Raw genomic sequence first — 20,124 nt, 5'->3', positions numbered from 1 at the left:
ACAGTCAAGGATTTGCTTTCTTCAATGTTTTCCAAAACGTACATAATGTGCCAATGAAGGATTAATACACAACACATGGTATGATCACTAAGGGTCTGCATTTTTAAAGTTGGTAGAGGGCTTTACTAATTATATAGGCTAGTTTAGTAGATTTTTAATAGAAGTTTATGCTCAACATAAAACCTACAATTATCTGTTATGTTTTAAATGCATTATTATTTATTTTGACTTTCAATTATATATATTAGGTAAATTAAAAAAGCATAAACTGTCCTTTTGGGGCCCTGTTTTTGCTTATCTTTGTTGTAACAGTCTTCCTTTGACATTAATCACTGGCGAAGCTCCATGCAAACTTCACCACACAGCTTGCTCATTGTTCCTGCAGATATTTCCAGAGCTAGTTAAAAAAAAAAAGCTTTCTTGAACAGAGAGAGTTCCAGGTTTATCTTGCAGGTCATTGTAACTACAAGGATCATACATGTAAGCCTCCATTGTTGAGAGCATCCTGACAGGTTATGCATTGTTTTGTTTTTCCTCAAGAACCACAAACCGAAATCTCACAACTTGATTGTGGAGTCTTTTAAAATGTACATGCAAATTAAAACCATAAACCATTCTGCGGCTTGAAACAATTCATATTCTTTCTCTAAGAACTTTGAGGTAGAGCAGGAGGAGACTGTGTGCTTTATTGTGCCAAGACAATGACCAGCATAAAAGATTCCCAGTTAAGATCATTCTTTCTTATCAGTTTTCATATCATTTTGCCAGTCCCTTGCTTTGGATTTATGGAGCTCTTAAACCTGTTGCGCAGGATATGAACTTATATTTTCATTGTAAATGTATAATGTGGGCAGTTTGCCCACTGTACAAATTGTGCCAAAGTGTTAGATAAGCCTTCACCTGAGTCAAAGTAAAGTCAGTGTCTGGAAAATTAAAATGTTCAACAGCCACCCATTTTTTTCTACATGCAATGATCTACCTTTAGTAGGCTGTTGCCATGAATAAAACCTACTCTTTGTTGTATTTATGGTTTCATTTTATGGTAGCCAACCTAATGTTATACAAGTTGATAATACATATTGTATTTCTTTTCAGATTAGATAGTTGCGCTTAAAGTTCGCTCAATGCTGAGGAGGTGGAGAGTAGTGGAGTGGATTGGAGGGGAGGGATTGTGTTGTGAAATGACAATGTGTTCTTAAAAAAATCTTAATGTGATTGTGGCTAACAAAATTCCATAAATCATACCTGCACTTCCATTAGCTACCAGTACATAGGTCTCAAATGTAATTTCTAAAGAAACACATGTTATATTAAGCATGTATTTTAATTATTTTAATTTTAAACATGATATCATTACCTATATTCAATTGAATAAAGTTCTCTGTTCCCATGCCTTACTCATAGGAAATATGTCACACTTCCTTGGCCATTAAACCTTAACAATGTCTTATGGATCAAAGCATGTTACTAGCTGAAAGTCAAGAGGGGAAGAAGCCATTAAAGGGAGTGGACAATTTCACCCTCCAGATGAAATGACCAAGGAAGTGGAACACTTCCCGAAAGCATGGATTGCAAACAGAGATTTCTAACCAAGTATAGTACTAGATAGCATGTTTTAAAGTAAAAAGATACATATGCATGTTTTCTGTAATATTTCTTTCAAAACTGCAGACCTTTGAGACCTATATGAGGTGCACAACAGGTCAGGTTTATGGAATTATTTTGTTAGCTACAATCACTTTAATGATTACAAAATTCAAAGTTCTTTAGAAAAGTGTTCCATGTGGAGGGGACAAAACTTGAAAAGAAGTACTGACCATAATTTAAAGTGACCAGAGGTCCCGTTTTGGATGGGACAGTCCCACTTTTACGAACAGTGGTCCCAGTGTCCCCAGAACTTTTCTTGGGAAGTTCATTTTGTCCCGTTTCCCCCCCCCCCCCCCCGAGCATCATCGCGCCAATAACAGAATATTGTACTTTCATGCAGGCTGCTGTGTTACAACCATATTTAACTTAGTACAATGCAATGACACTTGATGTGACTAAAAGAAAGGCTGAACGACCAGTAGCATTAAAAAGCTTCTGTACACACCGGCAAATCTTGAGAATTACCGAACACTCAACATTCATATTTGCAACAAATCACAGAGAATTGCGGGTGGGTTTATCCGCTGACTTGCTAACAAAGTGGTGGCTGTCCTTGTCTGAAACATCACTCTCACTGCCTACATACAGTACACCGCAGTGCACTGAAGCTTGTCATGGTTTGAACACTGTGCATCAAAATAGCCCATCACAACAATAGGAGGGGCTGTAAAATGTGAAAAAAAAGTAAATAAGTCTATATTCACTTTCACCACAGGTACCCTCTAAGAAACATATTGTAGCATTGCATGGAAAGGAAGGCAGACTCACACAGGTTTTTCAGGTTCTCAGATGCAGCGGTTTACAAAACTGGCTCTTGGTTACACAACCTTCTTCAACACAGTTACAGCAGACCCAGGGTCATTACAGTAGGGCAGCAGTGTGGAGTAGTGGTTAGGGCTCTGGACTCTTGACCAGAGGGTCGTGGGTTCAATCCCAGGTGGGGGACATTGCTGCTGTACCCTTGAGCAAGGTACTGGGGGGGGGGTCGATCCCTTTAAGTTTCTTCAAATAGTTTTATTTCCAAATGCCCTTTAACAGGTTTTAAGCCGACTGGTATCACTTAAAACAGAAAGGAACCTGTTAACATGTTCATTGTATGACTGTCTTCTGATTATCTGTGAAAAGGTGGGGGAGCATATAGGTGATGCAGTTGGCTTCATTTATTGCGCAGTTAAAAGATAGGATATTTAACACATTTCAACTTCAGGCTTTCCACCACACTCTAAAATGTAGGAGTCTTGTTTAATGGTAGAAAGTAGTTGAATTTCTTTCCCCCTAGTATCTATTAATCCAAGCAGAAACTGCAATAGGAAAAAATATACAGAACAAATACCATGGCATATTAAATGGTAAGAAATTACATATTTTGAAAGAAAATAGATTTTATGAAGTAACCATTTAATAAATAGAAATATTGAGCTATCTAATGTTTTAATACAGGAAGGTCTTTGTGGCAGGATGGCTGAGGGTTATTGAGACTCAGAGACAGTAACCACCGTTTTAACAGGACCCCCTTGTAAAGGAGGCCTTGGCCTCAATGGGTTAATTTCCTGTATAAATATATATATATATATATATATATATATATATATATATATATATTGTATATATATATATATATATATTTATATTTTTTTTAAAGCGCTGGGGCACAGAGCCAAAATAAAAAAGGGTAAACTAAGCAAGTCACGAACACAGACATCCACAAAAGAAAATCCCTTACCCAAGTCTTCCACTATCACGGTGAGTTTTATTTAAAATTTAGACGCGTTTGTCCCTCTCCATGTGGCAGAAAACCCTCCCCTACACAGCTATTATTGATATTATTGTTGATACTATTTTTGTTATTAAGATCTATATGTTCACAATTAAGTATGCTTGAAACCAAACAATGCAATAGAATGTATGTTTAACATATTGCGTACTGTTTTATTAGTAAGGGAAAGAATGTAATCAGATGTTAAGACACAGTGTCCTTGCCAGTTATCTTACATTCTCTGAAGCTAGCTGCACTTAATAAAAGAAAGTCATTAACCTGGGCAAGTAATAAAGTCATAGAGAACACAGTGATCAATTCCAACAGTGCTATTTTTAAATGTGACCTGAGAAATAAACAATTTAATTTTGAGGGAGTATATAGATAAATACAGCAATAAATAATCTTAAAATAGACTCTCCAGTAATAACCTACTGACAGTGAGTGAATTGCTGAAAATCAGGATCAATAAATCTTGTGTTGTTATAAGGAAAAATGTGTGTGATTTGTATATTGTATATTCTGATGGAGACAAACAAATTTGACCCACCCACGAAAATTAAAATGTTTCTTTTTTTCTTTTAGAATTTATAAAACTACCAATAAAAGAAAAAACATGTTTGTGTGTCCTGTGATTATATCATATGAGTCTGTTGCAGGACAATAAAATGATACTTGTTGGTTCCCACAAAAGTTAGTCACTGTAAATCAAGGCTCTTAATCCTCAGTTGTATTGTTAAGAATCTCTCTAATGAGATTTCACAATGTTAGGCTAATCAATAAACATTTCTGACCAAATATTTATTAACTTTTATAAGTGTTGAGTGGTGTAACAGGGTGATGTTACATACGTGGGTCGTCACTGAATAATACTGAATCAGACACAGAGCAGTGGGTGTTGACTCGCCACACAGGCCCAATACGCTAGGGTACCAACAATGGTAATCCAAGTGCTGGCTTTAATAAACAAAACAATGCTAAAAATAAAAGTTTGCCACACAAGGCGATTTCTAACCTCATTAAAAGAGACATCCTGCTCCACCAGCCAATCCGGACCTCCTGATCAGCTCAAAGCCGGGCGAGCCTAACTGCTCAATTGGTGGCCTAGCAACACGTCTCCTGTTCCGCGTCCCAGCTGTATACAATGACAGGGCTCTCCTTGTCACATGTGGTAATGGCTGTTTAAGGAGCTTTCTGGAAGTGATCTACCTGGCTATGGTTGACCTCCAGATTGTAAACAATCAACTGCACGGGGAGCATCCAAGCCACACTGATAAGAAACATTACATAGATGCTTATTCCTAGGCAGGCTTCTGCCTTATTGCATGACAGAATCTACATAACCTGGACAGCTTTCAGCTTACCCCGCAGACAGAATAAATAAGTTAAAATCCTGGTTGTCAATGGAGAATTATTTAACATGTGTGGGTGGATATACATTGTCATAATATAGGAGTTTGACAGCTGATACTTGAAGTTGTGTTGCTGTGTTGTAAACAGATGAAGATGGCCTGTGGAATCTACCTGTTATGTAATTTGTGTATTTACAATGAAATGCAGCAACACCAGTTTGGGGACTGGGGTCATTTTGCTAAGAGATCAACATTACTGTTTACTTTATATATATTAAGTTTTTTTTTTTTTTTCATAACTACTTAATTTGGATGTCAAAATAAATTATATAATTGGACCATTCCAGCATAGCTTGCTTGTGTTCTGTATCAGTTCTCAGAGATGTAGGTTATGCCTTGGTCACCACTGTAACTGTTGCGTGCACAGGCAGTCATTTTGAATTCTTATAGGGAGAATTCTATACCAACCATTTAGCGTGATGTGGGTCTGAGGGAGGTTTCCATGGTCAGTGTCTGGCTCACTTCCACTTCTTTTTGCTTGGACAACTGCACCCCCAATGTAATTCCCTGTTTCCACCTGCCCCTAGAATTCAGTTGAAAGTGATTTGAAAGCAGCAGGGATTTAACATGATTTAGAGGTGTCAGTCTGATACAAATTTGGATTGCGTGTTGAAATATACAATGCCAATTTGATACTGGAAAGAGATTGAGTTTTACAGACTGCTACATATGGAAACATTGCATAAGATCCTGGCTTTAATTGGGACATGGTATTTTTCTGAAGTATACAGTACATGTATATGGAGCTGTAATTTGAATATGTAACTTTTTCCATCCTTTGTATTGACGTGATTTATTGTGGCATATCCTGATTCTGCAGATTATAGGCTTTCAAATTATGTCTAATGTACCTGCGAACTGTACAGGGGGGTGGAACTTTTTTCTGTTGTGGCCTCTGCTTTAATGTTTAATGGTAAGTTTTTCTGCAAGATGTTATACCTTGCCAAACCTTTATCTACAAGAGCAATGGTCAAGGATAAAGAGAAATTGCAAGATTCTTGTAAAAAAATGCGGTTAATAAGTTAAGATGAGATAAGGCACACAAAGGTATTTATAGATGGGTGCAATCATAAGGGTCTCAGATTTCCATTGGGTTTCTATTGGAGTATACCTGAAAGGGAAATCACTTCAGGACTCTGGAAGTTGTTCTGTTTGTTACAGTCACAGGTGAGGATTGTTTCATAGATCTATACATGCTTGCATGCTACTTGAGGTTTATATAGATGCAACAATTATATTTCTAAACTAAATGTTGTTTTCATATTTCTTGTTCTGGAATTTAATTTTACTAAAACATTATGACAATATGAAAAGATTTTAAAGAAGACAGTCTTGGTGATAGATGGCAGCAGTGTGGAGTAGTGGTTAGGGCTCTGGACTCTTGACCGGAGGGTTGTGGGTTCAATCCCAGCTGGGGGACACTGCTGCTGTACCCTTGAGCAAGGTATTTTACCTAGATTGCTCCAGTAAAAACCCAACTGTATAAATGGGTAATTGTATGTAAAAAATAATGTGATATCTTGTAACAATTGTAAGTCGCCCTGGATAAGGGCGTCTGCTAAGAAATAAATAATAATAAATAATAATAATGTACACATAGATTAATAAATAGATAGATTAATAAATAATTGGTTGATCAAAAAAAAAACACAGGATAAAGGAGACACGCTTGGTGTACTGAAATGTGTTCAAGTACTGAAGCACAGGACAGATTGAATGGAACTGAATTGTTACAGAATTGTTAAGTCTTTGAAATGTGATTATATTAATTGAGCATTGCGAATTATATTACAATATACATGTGTTTTGGTAGACCACTAACATACTGTATACTATTTTATAACACTTCTTATAATGTAGGGACCAACACATATTGTGTATTATATCTTTGAATTAGCTGTCCATGTTGACATACTGTAATAGTATTGATTCAGGACTTAATCAGTTTATCCAGTAGTTTAACGCAATGTGCAGTTTTGATAACACAAATAAAACAGGAACTGTTACGTAAATAACAATCCTATTTGTCACAGTTATTGACATTTACTGAGTTCATTGTTCAAGTTAATTTTTCCCATTTAGATTTTTCACACTTTTCTGCCACCACTCTTTAGGTTTGTAAATAATGTTAATAACTCTTGTGTCGGTTTGATAGCAACAGCCTATTTAATATATTACTGAAGCTGATTTATCTTTGTATCACCCATGTATTGTTAACCTTGGAGCCTGCAGAAGCTTTTTACCTGGGTCATAAGTGATGGTTCTTACACACAATACATAGGATAATAATATGTAAGACCAGAATTGAACCAAAATAATTTAAATCCTTAAAATAAAGTATAGTGCTGTGCAACATGTTCTGAAATCAGTGAAAAAGCTATTTTTTAGATTCAGAGGGTTTTTTTATACTTGTTATACTTACTAAATACATTTTTCATATGTCTTCTTGTAGTACAGTATCTTTAACTGGCTATATTTTTTCATTGCAGAGCATTTGCTACAGAGGCATTTCAGAAGAAAAACTCACCAACTAACACTCTACAATGAGGGAGCCTGCAGTGGATCAGTATGTAGTGGTCAGGCCACTTTACTCAGAAGACTCTTTTAAGGAAGACAATGTGAAAGTGCATAGATACCACAAGTCTACGTTGGACCACGTGAAGCTTTACTTCAGGCAAGATTTGTTTTAAATAATAATAAAACATGTGTCAATTATCTGAGTTTTCAAAATTCGACAAAGGCTGCTCCATAATCTTTATAAACCTACAACCTTTTCACCAGAAGCTTATTGGAATATCATTGCACAGCACACCATACCCCATAAGTAAGTTTGTTTAAGCACAGGCAGGCAACCTTAGCCCTGTCCAGGTTTTTGTTCCAACTGTCTTTAATTGTAGTGCTTAGTAGCAGAGGAATGGCCCTCCACTACCAGAGTACCCATCCCTGTTTTAAAGCCTTCATTTCAACCTGAGGTGTGAAAATCTGTCTGAAAGTCAAAAAAAGAAATGTTGGACAGATTAGTAGATAAATTAAGCATAACCCGTACAGTACAGTAAGGTTAGGTTAGGCCAGTTACGTCTCTAATTACCTAACTATGAATACTTGAAATACTGTACTATCATAGTGTAATATACTCTTAAATGATTCATTAGCATTTTGTTTTAGTGTCTTTTCATCATCACAGTTTTTAACTACCGTACTCAAAAAACAAATTTAATTGCAGCCCTCTACCCCTTAAAGATTTTACTTCATTTAATCAGATGTCATTTGGACTACGTAAAAAAAAATCAAGAATGAATAGTTTTGTCGTGACAAATTACGTGTAATAAAAAAATTAATATAAATATAAAGACGAAATATAAATCTGTTTATTATATTTTTATATTTCAGTTGTTCCAAACAAAAAGCAAAAAATGCAGCTTTGACGCTATTTCCGATAGCATCTTGGCTCCGAGCTTACCAGGTAAAGGAGTGGCTTTTTGGTGACATTGTCTCTGGAGTCAGCACTGGACTTGTGGCTGTTCTACAAGGTAATGTGTAATGATTGTGGAAGCTACTGTACAATAAATTTGCTGAGCAAAATGTGATCTTCTGAACATAAACACACAAGAAGGATCAGCGTGTTCAGGGCAAAACTATGTGCTTAATAACATCATCTGTAGGATGTAGTATTCCAGATAATACCAGATATTACAGTAATGGTATCCTTTATCCAGGGGAAAAGGGTTTACGTATAGTTTCGGTATGTTTCTAAAATTTACAATCATCTTACAACAGTAAGTTTCTGTGTGTGATCTTCATTAATCTAGGCTTGAATTACATCAAAGTTAAGGCTCTAGCACTGCCATAATACAAATTTTTACAGTCTTAAATGTCTGCTGTAAATTATTGCACATGTCCACAGAATAATACTCTCAGGCACTGGAAACAGATTTGTGTCTTATCTTTGTTTGCCTGACAGATCCCAGTCTTTGGTTTATCCTTTAAGTGTAGTATTGCCTAGTGTATTAAGATGTAACTGTTAATTACAGCGTGGACCTGTACAATTCCTAAAGCTAGCTTTCTGTTTCTCTCCAGGTCTTGCCTTTGCATTGCTGGCTTCAGTTCCCCCTGGTTATGGACTATATTCAGCCTTTTTCCCAGTTTTAATCTACTTCTTTTTGGGCACTTCAAGGCATATATCAGTTGGTAAGTGTTAGTATATTAAAGCAGAACCACATTCTGTAGCAGAATTAGGTATTTTAAAACGGAAATTACGTAACGCTTTTTCTGAAATAACAATTTTATTCAAAAATCCTGAAGATGGGTACATGAGGCACACTTTTGAGGCCAAGTACAGAATCAGATCCTATATATTAAAATAAATAGGAACCAACATTATTTCACTAGAAGAACTTGTTTCTGAGATGGGCAGCATTTTCATGGTGTGATGCTTCTGTACAGGTCCATTTCCAGTGCTGAGTTTGATGGTTGGCTCGGTAGTTACCAAGTTAGTCCCGGATGCTACAGGACTAAGTGCAAATTCAACTGAGGAGATGTCTATAGAGGAAAAACGGGTCATTGTGGCTGCATCTGTATCTTTTCTGGTTGGGATTTTTCAGGTAACCTAAATGCTACACTTCTATTCCCACACTTTGTTGAAAATAGTAATAGCAATATGGTAAACTGGTCGGTTCATGATCTACTTTTTGCTTATAGTTTTTAAAATAATGATGTTCTTCTTTTCAGCTTGGTTTAGGGTTACTGCAGGTAGGATTTATAGTCATCTACCTGTCAGAGACACTGATTTCTGGCTTCACAACTGCAGCAGCCATTCATATCCTGGTCTCCCAACTGAAATTCATATTAGGATTACAAGTTCCTGGATTTAGCGGACCCTTTGCTATTATTTCTGTGAGTACAACTGCGGTGCAAGTTATGCCATTTCTCTTAATCGGATGATGTCTTTCTCTTTTACTCCAGTATCCAACTGGAAAAAGCACATGTTTGTGAGATTAGAAACTTGAAAATCTACCCAATGACAAACTATAAAAAAAATATTTAAGATGTTTTAAATGCAAAAATATTATGCAGTCATATAATGCTATACTTATTGAGCAAAATGTTTATGTTATTGACCCAGATAGCTTGTATTTTATTTCTCAGTATATCACGCCATCAGCGCCAAGCAGGAGAGGTTTCTTGTATGTCCGTATTTGAAAATGTTGTGGCAGCCTATACTATCGGACTACTTGTGGAGTACCTTTTCACATGATACATCCATCTACTCCCCCTGTAGCTTTTCCTAAACTGTTAAGATGCTTTAGTTTTTATTGAAATGTTTACCTAATGATAGGAGCATAAAATACTTGGAAAAAGGATCCACAACATTATTCCGATTGCTTTTTTCCCAATTTTTGCAGACACTGGAAAGTATTTTCACACAGATCACGGACTCGAATGTAGCAGATATTGTTACTTCAATTATTGTCATAGTTGTCGTATTCATTGTGAAAGAAATCAATGATCGATATAAAGCACAGCTGCCTGTCCCCATACCCATCGAAGTGATCATGGTGAGTGTAGTTTTCTTTTGTTTTTAGCTATTTGCCTTTATAGGAGTTTTTGTCGTTTTTTGATGACCCCTAACAGTGGCATCAATAAGGATATCAAATATACGTATTTGCTAAACTACTGTATATATGTGTGCATGGACAAAATAGTGCCTCTGACAAATGTGTTGGACATTAAACAAATAAAGAATTTAAATGATAGTACATCTCCAACCAAGTTCTAAAAATGCCAAAAGGATTTGCCCATTTTACTCCACGTTAACCTTTTCTTAATAAATGGCCCAGTATCCCTGAATTATTAGAACTTTATATACACACAAAAGATGAACCATTTGTTCCTCAAATGCATATTATTAATTTATCAAGGTTGATATTTGCATACAATACCTTTGCTGATATAATAATGCATATGCTAGAGGTTTGTTTTGGAGGAGGAAAAAATAATGTTTCTAACACTTTTTTTTTATCACAGACCATCATAGCATGTGGAGTATCCTATGCATTTGATTTCAAAACACTGTATAAAGTAAATGTTGTTGGAGAAATAACGAAGGGGTAAGCAGTTACATTCAAAGAACTATTATAAATATTTCTGATACGAATCATATACTGTACCAATAATTACCCTGTTGGGCCACTGAAAGTTACTTAATTATGTTTTATGGTGCATTTCCTTTTTTTCAGATATCAGATGCCAGTGGCACCTAGTTTAGAGGTTTTCCAGAGCAGTGCGATGGATGCCTTTTCCATGGCGATTGTTGGATTTGCTGTAGCCTTTTCTGTTGCCAAAGTGTATTCTGTTAAGCATGACTATGTTATTGATGGCAATCAGGTAAGCTTTGAAATATGTGCTATTCTATTATAGTGTGATTTACATTCAGTATACCTAATGTCATTGACTGATATGACTGTGTCATTATTGCCAGTTTAAGCTATTAAACTAATATATTAGGCAATATACTTTGAATTCTTGCAGTATATATCAGACCATTGCTTTGCAAGGGCTAAACTAATTATATTAGTGGCTCAGAGTTAATCTGTCATAAAAATATATACTTGCAAGCTTTTGTACAACAAAACATGCTAGAGCTGCTACGTTTTCAGCATTTATATTTGATGTGCAAATTGAAACATAACTAAATAAAACAGTAACCAGACACCATGAGTATCATGGTTTCCCATCATTACAAAAGTAAGGAATAATGGTAAATCAAGTGTTAAAAACTTTGTTGCATATAATTTGCAAATGGTGTAAAAGGGTAGTTGTATGCCTCAAACAATTGTGTTTTTATACTATAATCTGACTGACACCTCGTCTTTTTTGATACAGGAGTTAATAGCTTTTGGTGTTAGCAATATATTTTGTTCATCTTTCAAAGGATTTGCAGTTAGTACTGCCCTCTCAAGAAGCGCTGTGCAGGAAAGCACAGGGGGGAAAACACAGGTAACCTAAATAGTTGTTTTTGTTTTTACATGTTTCACAAATAAACATCAACTATACATAAACAAAATCCTACTTTCAACAATTACATAGTTTCAGTAGCTAATATTCAGTCTTAAAATAAATGTTTCATATGGGATATGAGCTCTGCTGTATTGAGTTTTCTTTCATAGACTGTGGTAGCAGTCAGCCAGATGGAGTTATTTTTGCAGTGTTGACAGAGTTTAAACCAATAGGGAAGTTATTAATACAGTAACTGCTAAGAAATAAATAATAATAATAATAATAATAATAATAATAATAATAACTATGACTATAATCTGACCAGTAGAATGTGTTTTAGTTAAACGTTTCTGTACAATAAGAAAAGATGTATGGTTTTGACTAAAATAACAGCCAAGATCACCTTCACATGCTATATGCCAAATAATACAAATATATACAGTATAGTGAACCAAAGTCGTGTTTTTGCAGATTGCTGGTCTGATTTCAGCTTTACTGGCAATGATAACCACAGTGGCAATTGGATTCCTTTTGGAACCACTTCAAAAGGTAAAGTTATAGTATTTTGATTTGTTTACTTACTGGCTTTTTGGTCCAGGAAATGTATCCTTATATTTTAAGAAAGTTACAGTGTTGAAATTGATCAGATGTCTCACCATTATACCCCTGTCTAAAGGATATTATTAGCTTTGAATTGCTCAAGTAGAATAATGTGAGCATTAGCATGTTAAAGATTAAAGGTATAACACATGACACAGCTGCTTCGTATTACATCCTGTACATATACTACCCTATAGAATACGAATACATGAGAATACTGCACACTTTGAGTAGGAAGCAGTTTGTAAAATTGTACACAATATATTCTGAAAATGTACTTCCTAAAAGACCAGTTTTATTGCTGGTTGTCAAGCATTCATTGTATTATTTAAATCTTATGATTTTAGCTCTGCATAATGACTCTTAATGATCTTTTTGCAGTCTGTTCTGGGTGCTTTGGTGGTGGTAAATTTGAAGGGGATGTTGATGCAAATGAGGGAGATCCCATATCTTTGGAGAAAGGACAGACCTGATTGTGTAAGTAGGGTGCTAATGGTAACATGAAACTAGTACCTTCTGCAAAGCAACCCAAATACAATCATATATTTACATATTACTGTATTTAAGAACACTTTTTAACTAATATTTATATAGAGTAGATGGATACACCACAGTTTAACAATTGACTCACTCTCTAAAGCTGGTACAGTTGTCATGAAATAGTTTAAAATGTTTGTACTGAATAAATGTAGAGTAACTCAAGTATAGCTATCTTATATTGTATATAGCTATCCCATATTGTATGTAATACAAATGTACACTTAAATGTAATCTGTAGGTGTTTCATACTTATATGAGTGTACTACCATTGATTTATGACTAGCTATTACTGTCAGTAAGGTATTATGGACTTTGTGTTTTCTGCACTACACAAAATCCAAAAAGTGTTTCTTTCTCACAGGTGGTCTGGTTGGTGACTTTCATTGCGTCAGTGTTTCTTGGACTTGACCTGGGATTGGCAGTTGGTTTAGGAATTGAACTTGTGACAGTTGTATTTAGAACGCAATTGTAAGTAAAAATTTAAACTGGGGATTATTGATGTGTCTGTTTTAAGGTAATATAAGAACACAGATGACAATCTTGTTGAGAAATTTGTTAACCCTACATTTGTGATAAGTGATAAAGTCTGATTCATACTGTAAAAGAATCTTGCAGTAAAATCTGTTAATTGACTGTTTTCAGCCCACGCTGTTCTGTTCTGGCCAATATCAAGGGGACAGATGTTTACAGGGACAGAAAAGATTACGTTAGTGTAAGTAATATAACTATCTATCTTTCACAAAAAATACCTTTATATTTTTGGCTTGTTTTGTTTCCTGCTTATATGCTGTAAGGCCAATTTGATATAAAAATTACAACAACTGCTTTGTTTTTACTGGAATTGGAACTCCCCTGCAACCTGAGCTGCTATACAGTCAGGGTGACCCTGGAAACGAGAAGTCACAGGACTAACGCGTACAGTGTAAAAATAAACAAAGTACAAATATTACTATACTGTCTGCCATAAGACCAATCCTGTGTGTTGTCCAAATCACTAGCCTACTGTACCTTTAAATAGGCCAGTGATTTGGTACGTACTCTGTATTTATGGAGCTTAGAATCTCCAAAGAGAAAGGGACAATAAAGTAATAAACAGCACACTATTTCAAAGAACAATAGCTCAATGGACTTTTCTTCTTTTTTATCTCCTAGATCTATGAGCCTGAAGGAGTAAAGATCTTTAGATGCCCATCACCAATTTTCTTTGCCAACATTGAATTCTTCAGAGAAAAGCTAATTGCTGCTGTAAGCTACTTTCCTTATTGGGGTGCTTTATTTATTCCTGTTTTTATCATTTCTCTTTTTTAAAAGGCAATGGCTACTGGCCACACCAGTTTTGCCATAATAAAGATCCCATCTTGAAAACAGGCATGATTGCTTGTACAGTGTCAACTACAGTAAAGTTGGGTACTGCACTGTTTATTTTATTTAAGTGCATCAAACACAAATTATGAACAAGTACCTTGTATGTAAGAGAACTATTTAAGATTAAAATCAAGTTATTTATTGCTGGCTCTGAAGTAGCATGTTTGTGTACTTGCTTATCAAACACACTAAAGCTGAACTTCTCAAGAAGCAGAATAGAAACAGATAGCATGGGGTATGTTTTTGTGAAACAATGTTCACACTCATTGGCCTGGTAAAGGGATGCACTGCACCATAGTATTTTCCAAAAGACAAAAGGGTTTCTTTTATATCTATTCAGGTGGGATTTAATCCACTGAGAGTCTTACGAAAGCGTAACAAGGCCTTAAGGAAAATCAAGAAGCTTTTAAAGAAAGGAGAGCTGCAGATAACATCAGTAAGTCCAACTTATGATCTAAACTTTGAACTCTGTTAAAGTGGCTGTAAAATGTATTTAAAACAGAAGTTCTTATCCATGCCATTTGGTAATAAGGAAATTAAATTATAAAACAGCTAGAAGGGAGGGCATTTAGATTTTATTCTCAAAAACCATAAATGTTTATGAACTAAAGTGGAAATGAAAGTATGTTAAATCTAGACTAAGCAAATGGTTAGTAATATATAATTCCCTGATGTTGAATTTTCTAAACTTTGATAGCTATATATTCCTTTACAGTAGTAGACCACAACTGATAACATAGAGAGTAGTAGTAAAGGCATTGATAGTACTGTACAATGATGCTTTCTTAACTTAAGTGAAGATAGTCTATTTACTTGAATTGTGTTTCTTCCTGTACAGAAAGGTTTCTTCTGCGTAGGTCCTGGAGCTGGTGATGTTTCTGAAGATGAGGGGAACATTGAGGAACTGGACCAGCCCATTAACTTTGAGGATTTGCCTGTTCAGATCAATTGGAATGCTGAACTCCCAGCCACCATTCAGGTCCCCAAGATTGATTTGCATAGCATCATCCTTGACTTCGGAGCTGTATCGTTCGTGGATATTTCAGCCTTGAAGGGGCTCAAAGCGGTAATATACATTTCTATATTTTTGATTTGCAATTAATGATTGGTTTAGAATAACCGGTTTGTAACTTAGGAAAGTTACAGAGGTTTAGGGGAAACCATGCTGCCTGTATGTTATGGTAACTGTCCATATTAATGCTTGTCAACACTGCTTGTCAAAGTACAGTATAATTCTATAATTAGTCAGGGGTACTTTGTTTTATAATATAAAGTGGTTTCTATATTATATTGTCTAAAACCTTATGTATTTTACAGTCATTGAAAGAATTAATCAGGATCGATGTGGAGGTCTACATTGTTGGGTGTGACTGTAAGTACCATTACTTTGAATTATACAGTAATCCATAAAAGAAGCTAAGAGTCTTATTCAGAACACTGATATATCATTTAGACATGTTAATGTGTTATATATTACCACTCCAAGGTCTTTACCACCTCATAAGGCATATACTGTGTGTGTATGTATATATATATATATATATATATATATATATATATATATATATATATATATATATATATATATATATATATATATATATATATATATACAGATGTGCTCAAATTTGTTGGTACCCTTACAGCTCATTGAAATAATGCTTCATTCCTCCTGAAAAGTGAAGAAATTAAAAGCTATTTTATCTTGTATACTTGCATGCCTTTGGTATGTCATAGAATAAAGCAAAGAAGCTGTGAAAAGAGATGAATTATTGCTTATTCTACAAAGATATTCTAAAATGGCCTGGACACATTTGTTGGTACCCCTTAGAAAAGATAATAAATAATTGGATTATAGTGATATTTCAAACTAATTAGTTTCTTTAATTTGTATCACACATGTCTCCAATCTTGTAATCAGTCATTCAGCCTATTTAAATGGAGAAAAGTAGTCACTGTGCTGTTTGGTATCATTGTGTGCACCACACTGAACATGGACCAGAGAAAGCAAAGGAGAGAGTTGTCTGAGGAGATCAGAAAGAAAATAATAGACAAGCATGGTAAAGGTAAAGGCTAAAAGACCATCTCCAAGCAGCTTGATGTTACTGTGACAACAGTTGCAAATATTATTAAGAAGTTTAAGGTCCATGGAACTGTAGCCAACCTCCCTGGGCGCGGCCGCAAGAGGAAAATCGACCCCAGATTGAACAGAAGGATAGTGCGAATGGTAGAAAAAGAACCAAGGATAACTGCCAAAGAGATACAAGCTGAACTCCAAGGTGAAGGTACGTCAGTTTCTGATCGCACCATCCGACGCTTTGTGAGCGAAAGTGGGCTCCATGGAAGAAGACCCAGGAGGACTCCACTTTTGAAAGAAAAACATAAAAAAGCCAGACTGGAATTTGCTAAAATGCATATTGACAGGCCACAATCCTTCTGGGAGAATGTCCTTTGGACAGATGAGTCAAAACTGGAGCTTTTTGGAAAGTCACATCAGCTCTATTTTCACAGACGAAAAAATGAAGCTTTCAAAGAAAAGAACACCATACCTACAGTGAAACATGGAGGAGGCTTGGTTATGTTTTGGGGCTGCTTTGCTGCGCCTGGCACAGGGTGCCTTGAATCTGTGCAGGGCACAATGAAATCTCAAGACTATCAAGGCATTCTGGAGCGAAACGTACTGCCCAGTGTCAGAAAGCTCTGTCTCAGTTGCAGGTCATGAGTCCTCCAACAGGATAATTACCCAAAACACACAGCTAAAAGCACCCAAGAATGGATAAGAACAAAACATTGGACTATTCTGAAGTGGCCTTCTATGAGTCCTGATCTGAATCTTATCGAACATCTATGGAAAGAGCTGAAACTTGCAGTCTGGAGAAGGCACCCATCAAACCTGAGACAGCTGGAGTTTGCTCAGGAAGAGTGGGCCAAACTACCTGTTAACAGGTGCAGAAGTCTCTTTGAGAGCTACAGAAAACGTTTGATTGCAGTGATCGCCTCTAAAGGTTGTGCAACAAAATATTAGGTTAGAGGTCCCATTATTTTTGTCCATGCCATTTTCATTTGTTTTATTATTTACAATATTATGTTGAATAAAAAATCAAAAGCAAAGTCTGATTTCTATTAAATATGGAATAAACAATGGTGGATGCCAATTACTTTTGTCAGTTTCAAGTTATTTCAGAGAAAATTGTGCATTCTTTGTTTTTTGTGGCGGGGTACCAACAAATTTGAGCACGTCTGTATATATATATATATATATATATATATATATATATATATATATGTGTGTGTGTGTGTGTGTGTGTGTTTACACACACACACATTTGTTCACCAAAATGTGTAGAACTATACATACAGTACAATTTGTTAGCATACATTCAGATCATTCAAGTTTGTTTTCTATGAGGGAGGTGTAGGTGATCTATGCAATAGAAGTGAACTGGTGAAATGTATAGGCATTTAAAAGACTCTTCTTTATTGCAGGTAATGTTCTTGAAAAACTAGAACAATGTTCATTCTTTGATGATGAAATAAAGAGCTCCATCTTTTACCTGACCCATCATGATGCCATGCTGCACATTTTACAGAAGCACCCTGACTGCCACGAGGAGTTAAAGCCAGCAAAGGTGTGTACCTTCACCAACTACATCTGGTTACAGTACACTCTGCTTTTAGACACAGAAGACAAAATCGAATCTGAAAAAGATAATATGGGAAAGTGTAACTCTTTGTTGTCTAATTTAAACAATGAATAGTGGGGACTGAAGTGGAGATAACACAAAGGTGTTAAAAAGAGGTCAACATTATATTATGGATACCTCTAGGTGAATCGTTTTGCTTAGGTGTATCTGTGCCATATTTACAAAGCATTCACTCCTGTGCTATTTATTTGTTTGCTTTAGTCATTTAATATAAATAATTGTATTGCCTTTGTAATCGCCTAGATGTCAGTACAATTTAAGAAATCCTGTCATACAGTAACTGTTGTAGAAACTGAATAAACAGCAAATGTTTTATTGCAGGTTGATGACCACACGGTTCAACATGCTGGGGGTGGAAGTTTGAGAAACAGGGAGAATGCGGTGAGTTATTCAAGTGGCCCACTACAGTTTTGAGACCTGATCATTTTTTGCTTCATTTACTGATGTATTTTGGTTGCATTTACAGGTTCCAATTTCTGGGACAAAATTTTAAACATCTGAAGGAAATCTGGGGTGCTCATCAACCTGAAAATGAAGGCTATTCAATTTATACTTTCAAATGGATGTGATAATTATTGGGTAGTTACTGCTTGTTATTGGGTAGAAAACAAGGAGTATGTGTTTATCTAAAACAAAACAAAAAACAAATAACAGTAACAGGGTTAGCCATGTTGTGTAACTATTTTGACTCCTAGCACAAGCATGCTTTTATTTGTTTCAATTAAATGTCCTTCGGATGAGATGTAAAACGAGCTCCTATTGTGACTCTGCAGCAGCAGTTATTGATGCATAGTTCACTCCCTAGTCTCTGTAAGTCGCTTTGGATAAAAGCATCTGCTAATCGACTAAATAATAATAATAATAATAATGCATTCCTATGCAAAACCTTTTTTTTGTGTAATTAATTTCAGTAAATTAAGCAATGGTTTGATAAAATATTGGTAAAAGTTTCAATAAATGTGTGTGTGTGTGTGTGTATATATACATTTGTGTGTGTGTGTATATATATATATATATATATATATATATATATATATATATATAGTATATTATATAAAAAGATAGCATTGGCCTGTCTATGTAAAACAGTAAAGCAAATATCTAGGTTTGTCAGAGGTATCTGCTGATAATTTGAATAACCCTGCTGAAGCTCATTATACATTTTCCTCATGTGATACCACATGAAGCAGCCTTTAATATATTTTGTATATAGATTTCTAATTAATATATATATATATCAATACTGACTTTAGAATTTTACAGATACGTGTTATTATAAAATGTGACTTCCACTGCCTTAATTTTGTACAAACTATACATGAACATAAACAAAATATTAAATTGGTTTAATGGAATGATAACATCTACTGTACATTATGATTACTGTAACATATGACAATAAGGTGTGCATTCTCAGTCGCACTTTTTGTAATATGGGATTGCCAAATGTGAATGATAGCCCTTTCTTCCAGTTGGAAAACAAAAATAGGATACATTATTTTTGTGCTTAATCAAAAAAATACTATTTAGAGCCTTAAACTAAAGCCCTTTCCAGCTGCTGTTTAAAACGGGAACTACCATTCATGTACTGTATATTTAAGATGAATTTGGAGACTTTTGATTCATTTTCTACTTTGCAAATGTACTAAAACCTGAACTGTTTAGTGACTGTATGACTTTATTTCTAGCAGACAATAAACATTTGAACCACTTGTGTGCATACATTTATTATTATACTGGTATTAGTATATGTCCAGCCTACTGTGCATAAAACAATATTAATTCACATCAGATCTACTGTACCAGTAGATTATAAAACTGTAGTACATTCCAGTTCCATTTAGTTTTTGTGCCAGAAATTGCTTTTTTGTGTAAAAAGCAATTTTTTTTAAAACACTGTGAAAATTCGCAGAAATTCATCTTGTTCACATGCCAGAACCTCAGCATATATCTTGTGCCCACATTGCACCTATAGGTGCGAAAAAAAGCCATCAAAATGTACACCGTTAGTAGCTTCCAATGGTTAAATGCCCCTTTAGCTTTTATAATGGTTGCCATCATTATGATTTTCTCATATTGCAAGTACTCAAATATTATTTTGTAT

General features: G+C 35.2%; 1 protein-coding gene across 1 annotated transcript; it reads left to right on the top strand.

Annotated features, from left to right (window-relative positions):
- The first annotated feature begins 5,913 nt into the window (after nt 1–5,913).
- LOC117420089 (chloride anion exchanger-like) lies at nt 5,914–19,749 on the top strand. Its single transcript, XM_034033607.2, has 21 exons — nt 5,914–5,982; nt 7,305–7,489; nt 8,206–8,345; nt 8,893–9,003; nt 9,259–9,416; nt 9,544–9,708; nt 10,218–10,370; nt 10,840–10,922; nt 11,052–11,199; nt 11,698–11,811; nt 12,283–12,360; nt 12,793–12,888; nt 13,313–13,419; nt 13,594–13,663; nt 14,104–14,196; nt 14,657–14,752; nt 15,155–15,382; nt 15,634–15,688; nt 17,803–17,945; nt 18,342–18,401; nt 18,487–19,749. Exons 2-21 carry the CDS (start codon nt 7,359–7,361, stop codon nt 18,511–18,513), a joined length of 2,256 nt encoding a protein of 751 aa, XP_033889498.1. The 5' UTR covers nt 5,914–5,982; nt 7,305–7,358; the 3' UTR covers nt 18,514–19,749.
- Nucleotides 19,750–20,124: the final 375 nt, after the last annotated feature.

Source organism: Acipenser ruthenus, chromosome 14 (genome assembly GCF_902713425.1).
Source record: "Acipenser ruthenus chromosome 14, fAciRut3.2 maternal haplotype, whole genome shotgun sequence".
Lineage (NCBI taxonomy): Eukaryota > Metazoa > Chordata > Actinopteri > Acipenseriformes > Acipenseridae > Acipenser > Acipenser ruthenus.
Note: the sequence above shows the minus strand (reverse complement) of the source record. Positions and strands in the feature narration are given on the sequence as shown.